General features: G+C 42.9%; 1 protein-coding gene across 1 annotated transcript in view; it reads left to right on the top strand.

The window, feature by feature from the left end:
• Positions 1-16,416, top strand: part of RGSL1 (regulator of G protein signaling like 1) — a 114,579-nt gene extending 98,163 nt beyond the window's left edge. The window contains exons 17-23 of the mRNA XM_054484636.2: positions 4,167-4,305; positions 4,542-4,666; positions 6,945-7,054; positions 9,293-9,379; positions 10,465-10,531; positions 11,859-12,059; positions 16,101-16,416. Of these exons, the coding sequence (XP_054340611.1) occupies positions 4,167-4,305; positions 4,542-4,666; positions 6,945-7,054; positions 9,293-9,379; positions 10,465-10,531; positions 11,859-11,895 (565 nt within the window). The 3' untranslated portion in view covers positions 11,896-12,059; positions 16,101-16,416. The remainder of the gene's footprint in view (positions 1-4,166; positions 4,306-4,541; positions 4,667-6,944; positions 7,055-9,292; positions 9,380-10,464; positions 10,532-11,858; positions 12,060-16,100) is intronic.
• The last annotated feature ends 217 nt before the right edge of the window (positions 16,417-16,633 follow it).

Here is a 16,633-nt window from a genome sequence, read left to right as displayed (position 1 = left end):
ATTTTCCTCTTAGTACTGCTTTTGTTGTATCCCATAGATTTTGGAATGTTGTATTTCCATCTTCATTTGTTTCCAGGAATTTTTAAATTTTCTCCTTTATTTCTTCACTGACCCATTGGTCATTCAGGAGCATGTTGTTTAATTTCCATGTACTGTAGAAAACAGTTTCCAAGGTTCTGCTTGGTATTGATTTCTGGTTTTTTTCCATCATGGTCAGATAGGATGCTTGATTTTATTTCTACTTTGGAAATTTGTTGAGACTTGTTTTGTGGTCTATTTTGAAGAATGTTCCATGTGCTGATGAAAAGATTGTATATTCTGTAGCAGTTGGGTGAAATGTTCTGTAAATGTCAGTTAGGCCTATTTGGTGTGGTGTGTAGTTTAACTGCAATTTTTTGTTGTTGTTGATTTTCTGTCTGGATGATCTGTCCATTACTAAGAGTGGGGTATTGAAATTTCCTACTATTATTGTATTGCAACCTTTCTCTCCCTTTAGATCTTTTAATGTTTGCTTTATATACTTGGGTGCTCTCATGTTGGATGCATCGATATTTATAATTGTTATATCCTCTTACTGAATTGACCCCTTTATCATTATATAATAACTATGTCTCTTTTTAGAGTCTTCAACTTGTAGCCTATTTTATCTGATATAACTATAGCTATCCCAGCTCTTTTTTTGGTTTCTACTCACATAGAATATCTTTTTCCATCCCTTCACTTTTAGTCTATGTGTGTTTTTATAGGTGAAGTGGATTTCTTGTAGGTAGCATGTAGTTGGGTCTTGTTTCTTTATCCGTTCAGCCACTGTATGTCTTTTAATTAGAGAATTGAGTCTATTTGCAGTCAACATTCTTATTAATAAGTAAGAACTTACTACTGCCATTTTGTTGCTTGTTTTCTGGTTGTTTTTGAACTCCTCTCTTTCTTTCTTACTGTCTTCCTTTGTGATTAAGTAATTTTCTCTGGTACTGTATTTTAATTCATTGCTTTTTATTTTTAGTGTAACTATTATAGGTTTCTGCATTGTGGTTACTATGAGGCTTACCAAAAATATTTTGTGGATATAACAAATTATTTTAAAGAGATGACAACTTATCTTACATCACAAAGAAAAGAATAGAAACAAAGAAAAAACTAAAATGAATCTCTACACTTTAACTCCATCTTCTCAATATTTGGACATTTTTTCTCAATTTGCATATTTTATATTGCTTGTCTCTTATCAGATTGCTTTAGCTATTGTTCCTTCTGACAAATTTGTCTTTTAGGCTTCATGCTAGAGTTATGAGTGAATTGCACACCACAATTACTATATTAGAATATTCTGGATTGGTCTGTGCACTCACTTTTACAAATGAGTTTTATACCTTCAAAGGCTTCCTTCTTGCATGTTAGTGTCATTTTCTTTCAGAATAAAGAACTCTTTAGCATTTCTTGTAAGACATGTCTGTTGGTCATGAATTCTCTCAGCTTTTGTTTGTCTAGGAAAGGCTATCTCTCCTTCATAGTTGAAGGATAGCTTTGCTGGATACAGTACTCTTGGATGGTGGGTTTTTTTTTTTTTTTTTTTTGCACTTTGAAAATGTTTTCTCAAATTTTCCTGGCCTTTATGGTTTCCATTGAGAAGTCTGTTGCCAGATGAATTGGAGCTTCTTTATATGTTATTTTCTTCTTTTTCTGCTTTTAGGATTCTCTTTGTCCTCGACCTTTAAGAGTTGATTACTATAATACTTGGGGTAGTCTTATTTGGGTCAAATTTATTTAATGTTCTCTGGCCTTCCTGTACCTAAACATGTATGTCTTTGTCAAGTTTTAGAATGTTTTCTGTTATTGTTTTGAATAAGTTTTCTTTTCCTTGCTCTTGCTCAACTCCCTCTTGAACACCAATAATTTTTAGATTTGCTCTTTTGAAGTAATTTTGTATATCTTGTAGGTGTCTTCATTACTTTTCATTCTTTTTACTTTTTTCTCCTCTGTCTCATTATATTTGAGTTCTGAGATAGTGCTGGTAATAATCTCAGTACTGTTTGTTTGTTTTGAGTTTCCATATGGGAGAATGAAGCCAACTTGCTTCTATGCTAACATTTTGGAACCTAAAGTGTCTGTCTACTGATTTGAATTTTTATTTCTTTAAAGTGGAACAGAATTTAAAGATTACTGTGAAGCAATTTAATCCTTCTGCATTTTTATACCTTTTTTTTATGTTTCAAACTGCCTGGCCACACCTAACTCAACAGTATTTTGTTTTTGTTTTTGTTTTTGTTTTTATGAGACGGAGTCTCACTCTGTCTCCAGGCTGGAGTGTGGCACCATCTTGGCTCACTTCAACCTCTGCCTCCCGGGTTCAAGCGATTCTGTTGCCTCAGCCTCCCAAGTAGCTGGTACTACAGGCACATGCCACCATGCCCAGCTAATTTTTGTATTTTTAGTAGGGATGGGGTTTCACCGTGTTGGCCAGGATGGTCTCGATCTCCTGAAATCATGATCGCCTGCCTCAGCCTCTCAAAGTCCTGGAGTTACAGGTGTGAGCCACTGCACCCAGCCAACAACACTTTTTTAAAAAGCTACTTGCCTTCATTAGAATTTCCAAAACATTCTAACTTGTTTTCACAGAAATAATAACTTTTCTTTAATGTTCATATTTTATCAGTTTTCACAAGTTACTAATTATAGTTACTAATTATCTTTACAATAGGGAAAGACACTTGGGAAGCAACACAACTCCTGGTACACATTCACTTCTACTAGTTTGAGAAAGGTGAGAGTGTACTAAAGGTGTCCCACTAATCTATGCAGTCAGCATGTCATGGGCATCAGTCAGTGTGTTTTTCAAAAATGTAGACACCTGATAACTCATGCATCAGTTAGAAGAGTTTGGTTAAGAGATCTTCTACTCACCCCAGTGATGGATTTAGCTCATTTCCACAGATGCTTTTTGATTGCTCACTCTTTACTGAACACTGGGTTTGACATTGGATATACAAAAAACAACTATGACGTGCTCTGTACTTCTAAGATCCCGCAAACTAAAGAGGATGGCAGAAAAGACACAAACAAAAGTTAGGAAGTGTCTCAGGATGATAGGTGCTATGGGAGAATCAGGCACAGGAAGTATATTTAGACAACTGTAAGTCCTCAGGTATGGTTTCTTGGGAGACCCAAAATTCTTGGGTAATCTAAGCTAAATTTTGAAGGAAGAGTAGGGGTTAGTCAGATAATAAAGGATGTAGGGGGAGGTAATGGAGTAGCAGAGGGAGATACTAGTCAGAGTGAATAGCCTCACCTGCTGCTGCTCCGATTCCCACCACATTACGTCTTCTTCCTCGCTTGACCTCTACAAACTATTCTCTGTATAGCAACCAGCATAGCCTATTAAAAACATAAACCAGACTAGATCATTCTCCTGCCTAAAATGTTCTACTGGCAGCAGGGCGCGGTGGCTCATGCCTGTAGTCCCAGCACCTTGGGAGGCCGAGGTGGGCGGATCATGAGGTCAAGAGAGTGAGACCATCCTGGGTAACACAGTGAAATCCCGTCTCTACTAAAAATACAAAAAATTAGCCAGGCGTGGTGGCGGACGCCTGTAGTCCCAGCTACTCAGGAGGCTGAGGCAGGAGAATGGCGTGAACCCAGGAGGCCGAGCTTGCAGTGAGCCGAGATTGCACCACTGCACTCCAGCCTGGGATACAGAGTGAGACTCCATCTCAAAAAAAAAAATATTCTACTGGCTTCCCATTACCACTGGAATTAAGTCCAAACCTCCTCTCATTGCCTAAAGTGCTCTACAGGAGTGGGACCTGCCTGCATCTCAGGGCTTGCCTCAGGTCAGCACAGGAGAGGGAAGAGCAAGATAGTCCTTAGGCCTTGAAGTCATTAGAAGTGCAATGCTGCAGGGCCAGAATGGGTAAAGAAGGGAAGGTGGGATAAACAAGGGGGTTTGTGGTGAAGAAATTCACTTGAAGGGGCACTTGACATGTTATCTGACCTGTGATAAGTGCTCAGTATTTGCCAATGGATGAATTATGACTGAATGAATAAAGTCACAACCTGGCCTAGAACTGGCCTTGCCTTTTTTGGGCCAGAAATGAGTCTAGGCTGGGTGCCTTGTTAGTCACTGTTTTCATCTTCTCCTCCTGATTTCCTACTTCACATTTCTTTTTTAGATTTAATGATCTGGTAAGTTCAGCCCACATGCTGCAGGTCAACCGGGCATACAATGAGAATGATGTGATCCTAATGCGGTCCAAAATGAACATTATCCAAAAACTCTTCCTGAATTCTGACATCCCTCCAAAGCTGAGGGTAAGAAAGACTCCCACTCCACTCTGGCCTTTCACCAAGAAGCATTTCCCCAACAAGGACAATTAGAAAGCTAATTGTCAGGCATCTCATAAGTCCTGGCCAACTACATATTAGCAACTCCATGAAAACCGTCTGCCTTTTGGAGAGAGGGTGGTCATCGGGTTCTGGGGGCCAGGAGAGGTTTTCTGCTTTCCCGTGGAGCCTCCACCAGTGACAGGCTCCCATTCTGTGGGTAGGTGAATGTTCCTGAGTCCCAGAAGGATGCCATCCTTTCTGCCATCACAGAGGGCTACCTAGATCGGAGCATCTTCCACGGGGCTATCATGTCTGTCTTTCCCATCGTTATGTACTTCTGGAAAAGGTAACTGTTTCTCCTTATTCAGTGACTGCTAGATCAGGAAAACACACTTAGTTTGGAGAGAGTTTTCTGCCTTCCTCTAGCACTCTGTTTCATAGTTTCCAGTTTCTAGGGGAAACTAAGATGGTGTTTTCTTATCCTATTCACCTCACTCCATCCCTCACACAGAACACCAAACACTGAATCCACAGATGGAAGGCAGAGTAAGACTGAGAGCCAAATGCCTGGTTTCCCACCCCTCCTCTTTCCATGCTTGCTTGGAGCAAGAACGTGAGGTTTTCTTAGGCCTGGGTTTCTCACAAGAAGGTAAGAGTGAACCACAGCCCCTTGGGGAGAAATTCTGTCAAGACTAACACAACTGCTTAAGCTTAAGAAGCTACATGAAGAAAGTAAGCCAGAAGTGTTTTGCTCTGTTATGCCCAAATCCCCGTAATTACCACTGAGGGGGCACAGTTGCTAGATACTCCCATTATCAAGAGGAGCTAGACATTGAAATGTGTATTTCATCTCTCCCAAGGTTAAAGTGGCAAGTATGGCAACTAACAAAACTAAAACATGGTGAAGAACCTGTGAAGGCCAAATACCAAAAATGAAACAAGCAAAATATATGCAGATGTTTTGTGGCCAAATGCATTCTGTGGCCCACTGGTTTCTAACCTGTCCTGTGGAGATTTGGCCTGAGCCTTCCCAGCTGGTCATTTATTCCTGTGGTCTGCCAGAGTTCCAGCTCATATCTTCCACATGGTGATGGCAGTGCCTTGGGTGGTAGTGACCAGAGGACACCTGCCTGAAATGTTCCCAGACAAAGCTAATCAGGACACTTAGATTATCATGTGACTTGGACTCTTAGAAGTTCCCATCTTCCACCAAAAAAAAAAAAAAGTTACTTTATTAAAATGGAAGTGTGAAATTGCTTACCAATCTCTCACCTTTATTTTAAAATCCTTAAGATAATAAATTATTTAATACAGAACCGAAAGAAGTACAAAAATCTAACTTCAAGACAAGCAATTTAATCTTTTGAACATCAAATGTTGTCTAGAACTTAATTCTGGTTCTCCTAGCAAGGACTAAATAGATATTCACCCAGAGACTTTTGGAGAGATTGGGAACCTCTGGGAAATATGTGCTTCTCTTGAATAAGCCAGTGTTTAGCTGTCTCCCATGTGCTTAGAGAAATGAGACATGCTTTAGGGAGGCTTTGGATTCCTGTTCCTCCTGCAGTTTCTTTATTTACTTTCCTACATACTTATAAAGGAATTTATGTTATGCAAACTGTGTTTACATATATTATCTTAAATGAACCTCTCCACAACCCTACACAGTGGGTGGGGAGGAGTATTATTATCCCTGTTTTACAGATGAGGAGACTGAGGTTCAGAGTGGTTGAGGGACTTGACTAGAATCACTTGGTAAGTGGTAAAACCAGCATTAGAAACCAGGTCTCTTGGTCTCTCATCACCATAAATAATGCATGTGTGGCATACTGGGAGGTCCATTAGGGGAAGGAGACCCAGTTCAGCCAGTGAAATGGGAAAAGCCTACTGGGATAGAACAGACTGTCCCTCAAGGAGAGGGGAGGAGGACAGCAGGCAAAACCACCAGATCCAAAGTGCCATAGAAAATAAATTCAGTCTTAGCCAAGATTGACCTCCAAGGGGTCCAATCCAAGGACTAGTTGAAGGTAGGGATAACAAAGGGCTTGGGGCCAGGAGGGAAGAGATGATGGGGAGTATTGCACAGGCTTCTAGAGAACATAAAGGTCATAAAGAGTACATAAATCTGAGTTCACATGAGAAACCAGATCTATTCCAGGGAAGGGCCCACTGGGAATACAGTGAGGTGGTCAAGGCTGTCAGTAAGGGGCAGGGTGGAAACTAGGATTAGGACCTGAGCAAAAGCCCTTTGGACACTCTGGCTATACCAGGTGGGGTTAGATAGGGATGTCAGAGTCTGATGCTGGGGTGCACCCCAGGGGTTAACCTCACCCCAAGCCTCAGGATAGCAGGCCCTTTACAGGCTCCATTCACTGATGGTTCCAGAAAGAAGCCCCAACAAACTGCCCATGCCAGGCCCGCGCTGGAGCCAGGTCTGGACAAAGATATGGCCTCAGAACAAAGGCCACTGGCAGGTAGCACCCCAAGGCCAGGATGCTCTCCTCTTCTCTGTTGGACACCCACATTCTCTGAGGACTGGCCCGGCCCCGTTTCCCCTGTGCTCGGTGCTCCAGCCCCCTCCACTGGGGGTTCCCTCCTATGACCAGAAGCCATTCTTCCCACAGGTTTTGTTTCTGGAAGGCGACCAGCTCTTACTTACAGTATAGGGGGAAAAAGTTCAAGGACAGAAAAAGCCCTCCTAAATCTACGGACAAGTATCCTTTCTCGAGTGGAGGTAAGCTCCACCACGACTCACAGCCCCATTCTCTAGCAACCAAGACTTGCGAAGAGAAAGCAAGGGCCCAAGGGGCCAAATTCAAGACTTCCTCGAGGGTGTTTGCTGGAGCCGGGACAGCTCATTTACTTGGCCCTCAGGGAGGCAGAGCACTCAGGGTAAAGCATGAATTACCTGTCACTAGCAGTGCTAGCAGAGGGTACCTCTCCCTAGCAATAACTCCGGGATGCCTCTGTGCATGCCGGTCACAGTCTATGTTGAGGGTACATGGAGAGGATGATCTGCTTTTCTGCTGCTTGAGAAGCCCCCTGCTCTATCTCCATTAAACCTTCCCATTAAGAAAGCATTTATTTTATAGCATTAAGTGACAACATTAAAAACTGCATATATATAGTTTTAATGTGATAAATGTGTTTTTATGCATATATAATTTTTATGACAGCAGACATATATATGTAAAAAAACAGATATATAAAAGCATACACATATTTACTTATGTACAAATTTATAAAAAATAAGTATGCATACATATATATATATACACACACACACAGCCATGCACCACATAATGATGTTTCAGTCAATAATAAACCATATATACAATGGTAGTCTCATAAAATTATAACACTGTATTTTTACTGCACTTTTTCTATGTTTAGATATATTTAGACGCACAGATACCATGGTGTCACAATTGCAACAGCATTCAGTACAGTAGCATGCTATATAGGTTTGTAGCTTAGCAGCAATAGGTTATTCCATAAAGCCTGAGTGTGTAGTGGGCTCTGCCATTTGGTTTGTGTAAGTACATTCTATGATATTCACACAACCACAAAATCACCTAATGACACATTTCTCAGAATGTATCTCTGTCATACAGCTGTGATTGGTACTTGAGCAAAAGGGAATTTTTTTTTGAGATGGAGCCTCGCTCTGTGTCCCAGGCTGGAGTGCAGGGGCGCAATCTCGGCTCACTGCAAGCTCTGCCTCCTGGGTTCATGCCATTCTCCTGCCTCAGCCTCCCGGGTAGCTGGGACTACAGGCACCTGCCACTGTGCCCAGCTAATTTTTTGTATTTTTAGTAGAGATGGGGGTTTCATCATGTTAGCCAGGATGGTCTCGATCTCCTGACCTTGTGATCTGCCCGCCTCAGCCTCCCAAAGTGCTGGGATTATAGGTGTGAGCCACCACGCCCTGTGCAAAAGGGAATTTTAACAAGGAAGAGGTTCGTGAACAGGGCAGTGGCTGGTGAGGACAAGGCTGGGTGTCTTTCAGGGGAAAGCTCTGAAAACCAAAGAAAACAGGTCTGTGAATCTGGGAACGGCATCAGAGAGTCATAATGTACAAGCTGCGAGACCTTGAGCATGGTGTTCCCCTCTCTCAGTCTCACATCCCTGATCTCATGTCTCAGCCCATTTTGTGTTACTAAAACAAAATACCTCATATTAGGTAATTCATAAAGAAAGGAATGTATTTGGCTCATGATTCAGGGGACTGGGAAGTCCAAGAGCATGACACTAACATCTGGCAAAGGGCTTTATGCTGCATCACCCCATGGTGGAAGGCAGAAGGGCAAGAGAGTGTGAGAGAGAACAAGAGACAGCTGAACTCACCTTTATAACAAACCCACTCCCATGATAATGGCAATAATCCATTCATGCGGGCAGACCCCTTGTGGCTTCATCACCTTTTTTTTTTTTCAAGATGGAGTTTTGCTCTTGCTGCCCAGGCTGGCAATGGAGTGCAATGGCATGATCTTGGCTCACCACACCCTCCACCTCCTGGGTTCAAGCGATTCTCCTGCCTCAGCCTCTCAAGTAGCTGGAATTACAGGTGCACACCACCATGCCCAGCTAATTTTGTATTTTTAGTAGAGATGAGGTTTCGCCACGTTGGTCAGGCTGGTCTCAAACTCCTGACCTCAGGTGATCCACTTGCCTCGGCCTCCGAAACTGCTGGGATTAGAGGCATGAGCCACTGTGCCTGGCCAGCCTCATCACCTTTTAAAGGTCTTGCCTCTTAATACCATCTCTGTGGCAATTAAATTTCAACATGTTTTGGAGGCAACATTCAAACCATAGCATCTCACATGCAAAGGTTTAGATTTAGATAATGTTTTATCATTAACATTTTATAATCTAAGTGTGTTAAACAAGAGCTTTATTGCTTACTTAGAAAGATTTATTTCAGTAGGAGTTGTTGCAAGTGTTTTTAGTGCTTGTTTTTGTCCTTCCTCAGGAGACAATGCCATCTTAAGGTTCACCTTGCTCAGAGGTATTGAGTGGTTGCAGCCTCAACGGGAAGCAATAAGTTCAGTTCAAAATTGTGAGTTGGAATTGGATCCCCACTGATAGTTTGCTATTCAATCAGAGGGGGACTTTAAAACCAGCTTGACCAATCCCCTTATTGACAATAAGGAGACTGAGACCCCCAAAATGTGAAGTAACTTGCTGAAGATCACATAGCTTATGAGTGGCAGAGAGGAGGTGAAAATTTAGTCTCCTGACCTCCTTCCATGGCTCTGTGAGCGACTCTCATCTAAATAATCCTGTCTTCTTGGTTTTTGTAACCCTGGGAAGGCAGGTACCTTAAGCTTCTCTATATCTCTGCTGACTCCTCTTCTCATTTCCAGGCATGACGTATGATCTTTATTAAGAGACTATCACAATGTCCTAATTGTTACTTCCCCCTCACACTGAGACCAACTGCTGGTTTGAACACACCATTTCATACCTCCTTCTTCCTGGAGTCTCCTGCTATGAATCTCTTCCCTGTCACAAAACCTGCAGTTCTAACCTTGCATACTGAGGCCATATTATATTCTTTTTCTTCCCCATCTTCAGTCTCAAGGAGTCAACCCCACTCCCACACACTAACCCTGCCTTTGTTTCCACATAGTCTCTCCTAACAAACCTTCCCTTTCTATCCCAACTGCCAGCTTCTATTAGGGGAAGAAGTTGGAAATACTGCTTTTCTGCTTCTCACAGGCATGAAATGCCAGCGTACCTGACCTGCCCATTTGTACGTGTTTCCTCATTGCTTCATGGGGGAGGCCACTATGGAACATTGCCTGTGATCCATAGGCTCCAAACAGCCCTAAAGTCTTGTGATTCTAGTGTTCATCTGCCCTAATCTCCTATTTTACTTCCCTGGGACTATGTGATTGACATCATGGCCTTCGTGTCCAGAGGAAAGGTCTCCTGGGACACACACAAACACACAAATTGCAGCATAGAAACCAGGTCTCCTGAGTATCCCTGGAACAGGCCTGCTTTACCTTCACTTTCCAACCACTATCCTGGAGGTGTCTGTGGAAGCCCACCTGGCATGGTCCTCCAGGCTGGAGGCCTTTCAGTGACTGCATCTGTGTCATGAGTCCTGATGCAGTTTTTCTCTGTATTTCTCTTTAGCTTCATCAAGCAACCTTACTCAGCCAAGACTCGTGGTATCTGCCATGCAGCTGCATCCTGTCCAGGGGTAGGCATGAGCTGGAAATCCTCTTCAGTTCAGAGCTGCTATGTCCAAGCATGCAATGGGAGATGGTATAAACTTTCCAGAGACTAGCCTCATACCCTGCCTCTCCTCAGCATGCAGAACCTAGAAACTGAGCTTGCTGCCTCTGGTGGGAAGTTAAGAAGGTGTTTCTCTGTGGGGGTCCTTTCTCACCTCCAACTAGGACAGGCACTTTTAAGAAGTTGGAGTCTCTGACCCACTTTTCAGTAGAACACTACTGCTGTGGAAGTGTCCCAGATGATCTTTGATTTTTATTTTTAATTTTTATAGATTTAAGGAGCACAAGTGCAGTTTTGTTACATGGATATATTGGGAAGTAGTGAAGTCTAGGGTTTTAGTTTAGTCATCATCCAAATAGTATACATTGTGCCCATTAGGTAATTTCTCACCCTTACCCACCTCCCACTCTCGCACCCTTCCAAGTCTCCAGTGTCTATTATTTCGCGGTCAATGTCCAGATGTACATAATATTTAGCTCTCACTTGTAACTGAGAACATGCAATACTTGACTTTCCATTTCTGAGTTATTTCACTTAAGATAATGGTCTCCAGTTCCATCCATGTTGCTGCAAAAGACATGATGTTATCTTTTTGTGACTGATTAGTATTACATTGTGTATATGTATCCTACCTTCTCTTTATTCAGATGATCTTTTATTGCCAGCTTCCTAAATATTCCAGGCTGCTCAGGGCAGGGTGCATAAGGTGGGAAAGAAAGAAGATCTGTTCTTCTGCTTGGCAGGATATTGGCAATAAGAACAGAAGGGACTTGAGTCTGTTAAAATCTGCTTCAGCCTAACTCACTTCTGCACAAGCTTCCAAGTGAAACTGATGCTAAGTTAGGGCTCTGGGAGAATCCCCAGGGGTCATGAAAACCATAGCTGAGGAGTGCCAAAGAGTTATTTGAAGGCCAAGGTGGTAGACAGCAGCCTCTGAATGACAGGCCTGGTGTCCTTGCCAGCCACGTCACTTCTCAGGCCTGTTTCCAGACTTGTCCTTCCAACAGGGACTTGGAGCTGCCCAGGTATTATTTGCCTGTCCCAGTGCCCAGAAGACAAACCAGATACTTTGAAGCTCTTTACACTGGAAAAGCAATGCATGGCTTCAGAGTTTATAAGACCTTGGGGAAGAAGGTGAGACTAAGAATGTGAGAAGCCCTATTCTGAAGCCTGAAGGTTTCAGTTTTGGCTATTGCCATTCCTAAAGGAAATGACAGTGGCAAACCAACAGAGAATGCAACTTCAATTACTGCATCATAATTGTGATAACTGGCTGTTTTCTCTCTCTTCAGACAAAAATTATCCTACACCAGGAAAGAGAAGAAGTAATCAAGCCAGACCCCCAGCAGAGGCAAATCATCTCTCAGAGGCCTCTAACACTGACAGAACCTTTTCTGGTCAAAAATGAAAGGCCCTGGTGCCATCTTCCCCAGAAACGATCAAGAAGGGCAATGGGTTGACAGCCCATATATGGCAGTACCAGACTGCAATGGGTAAGACTTGGGCAGAGCATGAGAGGAAGCGCTTCTTTCCACCACAGTGAGTTGGGTCAGGAGACCTGGGCTCTAGGTCTTGCTCCACATCTTCATGGCTGTGTGCAAATCCTGGCTCAGGTTTTTAAAGAATCCCAAGACAAATGGATGTAGAGATCACTGAAGGCAATCAGGAGCAAGGTGCTATAATTATCAGCAGGGACAGATGGTGTCTTTTAATGGTAGGATCTGTCATTTAGACTATGACTCACACCCATTGTCTCAGTAAGTCCTCACAACAACCCTGTGGGCAATCATGTCAGAAATTATTTATTTTTAAACAGTTAAAGAATCTGACTCACAGAGAAGGTAAGTGACTTTCCCAAGATTACTGGGCAGTAAATGGCAGCATCTGGACTAGAACACACCATTTCTGATTTTTTGTCCTGTTCTTGTTCTATGCCAACCTTTTACGCAACTTTTCATGCACAAAAGGAATAGTTCTTCCCGAGAGTTCTGTTCATTTGCCAACTAGTGAACTTAAAAAAAACTTTAAGGTTTTTGACCTAAAGCACTAAACTATTGTCATAATTCTAAATGAATAGGCCTATTTTCTCTCCTTTGAGAAAAAATAATCAGAAGTAAAATGAGTCAGAATTTCCTGAACAAGCCCTCCACCTGAGGTAAGTGAGGACAGGTTGGCTTGTCATCTCTGTGGGTTACAGAACAGGAAAGGACTGGAAAGCTTTTTGGAGAATCCTTTCAAATTTCCAGCCAAAGCTTCCTGCTGTGCCGATGTTTTTTATTTCCCAGACTTTTCACAAGGATGAAAAAGGTGATGTTGGAGCAGAGCTCGTGAACACCTGAGACTCTGAGGTCACCTGGTGGGGCTGTGATTGCAGGAGATCCAGGAAGACTGTGGGCAGACATGACTCTAGAGGAGGCTGAAAAAAGGCCAGGTGTGGAGAGCCCCTTGGGCCCCTGGGAGAAGGCCCAGCAAGACAGGAAGGCCTAGACAAAAGGGCATGAGGCTTCCCTTCCCTATCAGGGCTAGAGCTTTAGAACAGGACTGCAATTAATAGAAGGAGGAGTGGGCATGAAACAGAATCCCAGTTCCTAAAAATCGGGCAAAAAACTAAGGCAAGACCCCAGGTAAGGAATAAAGAAGAGCTCAGTTAGTGGAATTGAAGTAACAGGGAAGCGCTTCATCAAAAAGGAACAAGTCACAAGCCCCAGGCATGAAACTAGAGAGGATGTTAGGCCAGCGACAAGGTGACTGATGAGGATCTAGCAAGATACTAACTCATGGTCACATACTGAAATACACTCACATTGGAGTGGCACATGGCTGAATCTGCATGTTGGCAATAGATGGGCCGTACTTAAGGAAAAGAAAGGTACTTTTCCTGATCTATTTGAACTTAGATCTTTGCCCCATCTTCCTATTTCTTAATTATCTTTCTCTCCACATTCACCATGGGTATACTTATGTGTAGGTATGCAAACACACAAACATGTTATTTAAAAAGATTAATGATACTTATTAGGTCATCCCTGAATTGGAAAAAAAAAATCTTCTCTTTTGTTAAGTCTTGCTGATTGCTTCTTTTGGTTTCTTACATACTCCCTTCAAAGATCCCAGAGCTAACATGTTCTAATGCCAGTTAGTCTAGTGTCACTAAGTCAGTCACCTGTAGAATATAGGCAGGGTGTATAAATGAGTAAAGCAGTCCATGAGAGATAAGAGGGAGTGGTAGAGACTGTGGTGAACTGGAGAACGTGTCCCAAAGGGGTCAGAGACAGTCCGCTCAAGCCAGCCAACCTGGTGTTGCCAGAGCTTCTACTTAGGAAAAAAAAGAAGGAAGGAAGCAAGGAAGGAAAGAAGGAAGGAAGGAAGGAAGGGAAAAAGTGAGAAATTAAAAATGTCTGTAACACTACAGTTAAAACAAAACTTAGTTAGGGACAAGACTGACTCACAGCCCAACAAATTGCATTCCTTTCTTTAATATTTTCCTTTGCCCTTGAAATTAGATTTGGGTCTTGGGTCTAGTTTGAACAAAAAATATGGGAGGGGAGGAAAAGGAGTCCCAACACTAGATCTAGGGGCCACTGCCGTCTAAGGAAAAGGCCAAGAAAGAGGGACCAGGTAAGGAACCTGGCCCACTTCAGTTCCTGTGTTAGTTTCCTTTTGCTACCATAACAAGTTACCAGAAACTTAGTGGCTTAAAACAACACAAATTATTATTTTACAAGTCTGTAGGTCAGAAGTCTGACCTGGGACTCAAGCTAACATCAGGGTGTCAGGAAGGCTGTGTTCCCCTCTGGAGGCTGTTGGGGAGAATCTGTTTCCTGGTTCATTCAAGTTATTGGCAGAATTCAGTCCTTGTAGGTACAGGATGGAGGTCTCACTTCCTTCCTGGCTGTCAGCTGAGAGCCGTTCCCAGTTTCTGAGAAGACACCCGCATTCCTTGGTGCATGGCCTCCTTCCTCTGTCTTTAAATCCAGCAATGGTGGGTCAAGTCCTGCCCATTCTTTGAATTTCTCCTACCTCTTCTTCTATCATCACATCTCTCTGGTTCCCTCTTCTGCCTCCCAACTCCCTTTTAAGGGCCCACCCAGACAATCCAGAATAATGTCTCTGTTTTAAGGTCCTTACCTTAATTCCACCGACCAAATTCCTTTTGCTATGTAAGGTCACACATTCACAGAGTCTAGAGATTAGAGCATGGATATCCTAGGGTGGTCACCAGAAATTCTACCGACCACAGTTCTAGACCACCTTCCTTAGAAAAGAATGTATGAACTCACAGCCTCCTAGAGACTTGGGGACACCATTTTTTTCTTTCTCTTGTCATAGCTCTGACTGTTCTTTCTGATTCTTCTTCACATTTCTTCTGCTTCTTCCTTAAATATCAGTGCCCCCTGTGGCTCTCCTGTTGAACTTACCTTCTTACAATGCACTCTCCCATTTGCTTGAGATCCCTAGCCCCTAGCTTCTCCTCTAATAGGATCCACTGCAAATTTAATCCATTCTAACAGGATCCACAGCACAAATTTAATGTATCCCAAATCAATTTTAGCCCCTTTATTTCTTTTCTCCAATCAACCCCATCTTCCAAGCTAGAAAACTCAGAATCATCCTCAACTCATTCCTCTGCCTCCCCTTCCATATTTTACATGCAGAAAAGGGAAGTTCTGCCACTCTGCCTTGGACATGTCACTGCTATCCAGACCTTCCTCTCTATCCCACTGGCACTGCTTTTGTCGGGTCCTTGTCCCCATCACTGGCCCTGTGAAGTCACCACATTCCCCTCTCCACACACACCCAACACACTCTGCTTCATCCCACACACTGAGAACAAATCTGACCTGCTCATTTCCTCAGCGTGAAAGCTTTTATTCCCCTCCTTCACCTGGTTGGAAAAGTCTCACTCCTTTGTGGGACATACAAGGCCATTGCTAAAATGGCCTCAGTCCAGGTTTCCAGGTTTATCTTTTTCCTCTCTATCTCATACACGCCATTCTCCAGCAACTTGGTGATTGTCTAAAGGGCCCTTCCCTTTCTTCTCCATCATACAGACATCACACAGTGATACCTCCTGATTCTCCTTTCTCCTCTTGCTCTCTCCTCTTAGTTTCTGAGACACATTTTTTCCTCTCCTTGAGATACTTATTCATGTATGCGTCTCACCTACTAGACTACATGCTTTTGTAGGGCAGAGACCAAGTCGTATTTCCATTTGTACCTAGAATAGACCAAGAACTATTTTTCACCTTACCTAGCACAGAGACATGCAGATAATAGTTGTCTCATAAATACATATTGAATGCATGACTAAATGAATTGTGCTGGGTGCTGGAAATGCAGTGGAGAAAACAGAATGTGAAGTTCATGCTTTCACTGACCTTATAGTCAGACTGTGCTATTAACAGAAAATCAATTCAACTATCAATTACAGTTGTGACTACCACCATAAAGAAGAAATAGCAAATGCTATTGTCTTCAAGAATTTTTCTATATTCCAATAAATCTTGATGCTTTAAGAACTCTTTGTTTTTTAGGAATCTCACACAGCCCATTCAGACTAAAGGGTGATGGAAAGAGGCAGAGGAAAGCAGAAAGAGCAAGAGTGACTGAGACCTGCCTTCATCTATATAGAAGCCTTTTCTGATACATGTCAGAGAGTGACATGAAGCCTCCCCTCTTTATACAGAAGTATGAAAAGACATCTATCCCTCATTTTGAGAGCCTCCAACTTATCCAAGTGTCATCCAGAGGAGGAGGTGTCCTGTGTGTGCAGGACCTCAGGGTGCCAGCCCTCACCCATACACCTCCAGGGCTGCAGGTCATTAGCCAGAATAAAGGATGTCCACATTCACAATCTGTGGGCCTGCCATCCTCTTCATAAGTAAAAGAGCACAGGGAAAATGATAAGTTGCTCCCAAGAGGGCTCCCAAGGCCATTTCCAATCCAAATGATTCGTGGATACAATACTTCTTTTCCCAGATGAAGATCACAAGCCAGCTAGTCCCACCCAGTGACTTTGACACGTGGGCCCTCTCCCAGCCAACAGAGTCCAGACCAGAAGGCCCTG

The sequence above is a fragment of the Pongo pygmaeus genome, chromosome 1 (assembly GCF_028885625.2).
Source record: "Pongo pygmaeus isolate AG05252 chromosome 1, NHGRI_mPonPyg2-v2.0_pri, whole genome shotgun sequence".
NCBI lineage: Eukaryota > Metazoa > Chordata > Mammalia > Primates > Hominidae > Pongo > Pongo pygmaeus.
The sequence above is the reverse complement of the archived record's forward strand: the minus strand, read 5'-3'. Positions and strand labels throughout refer to the sequence as shown.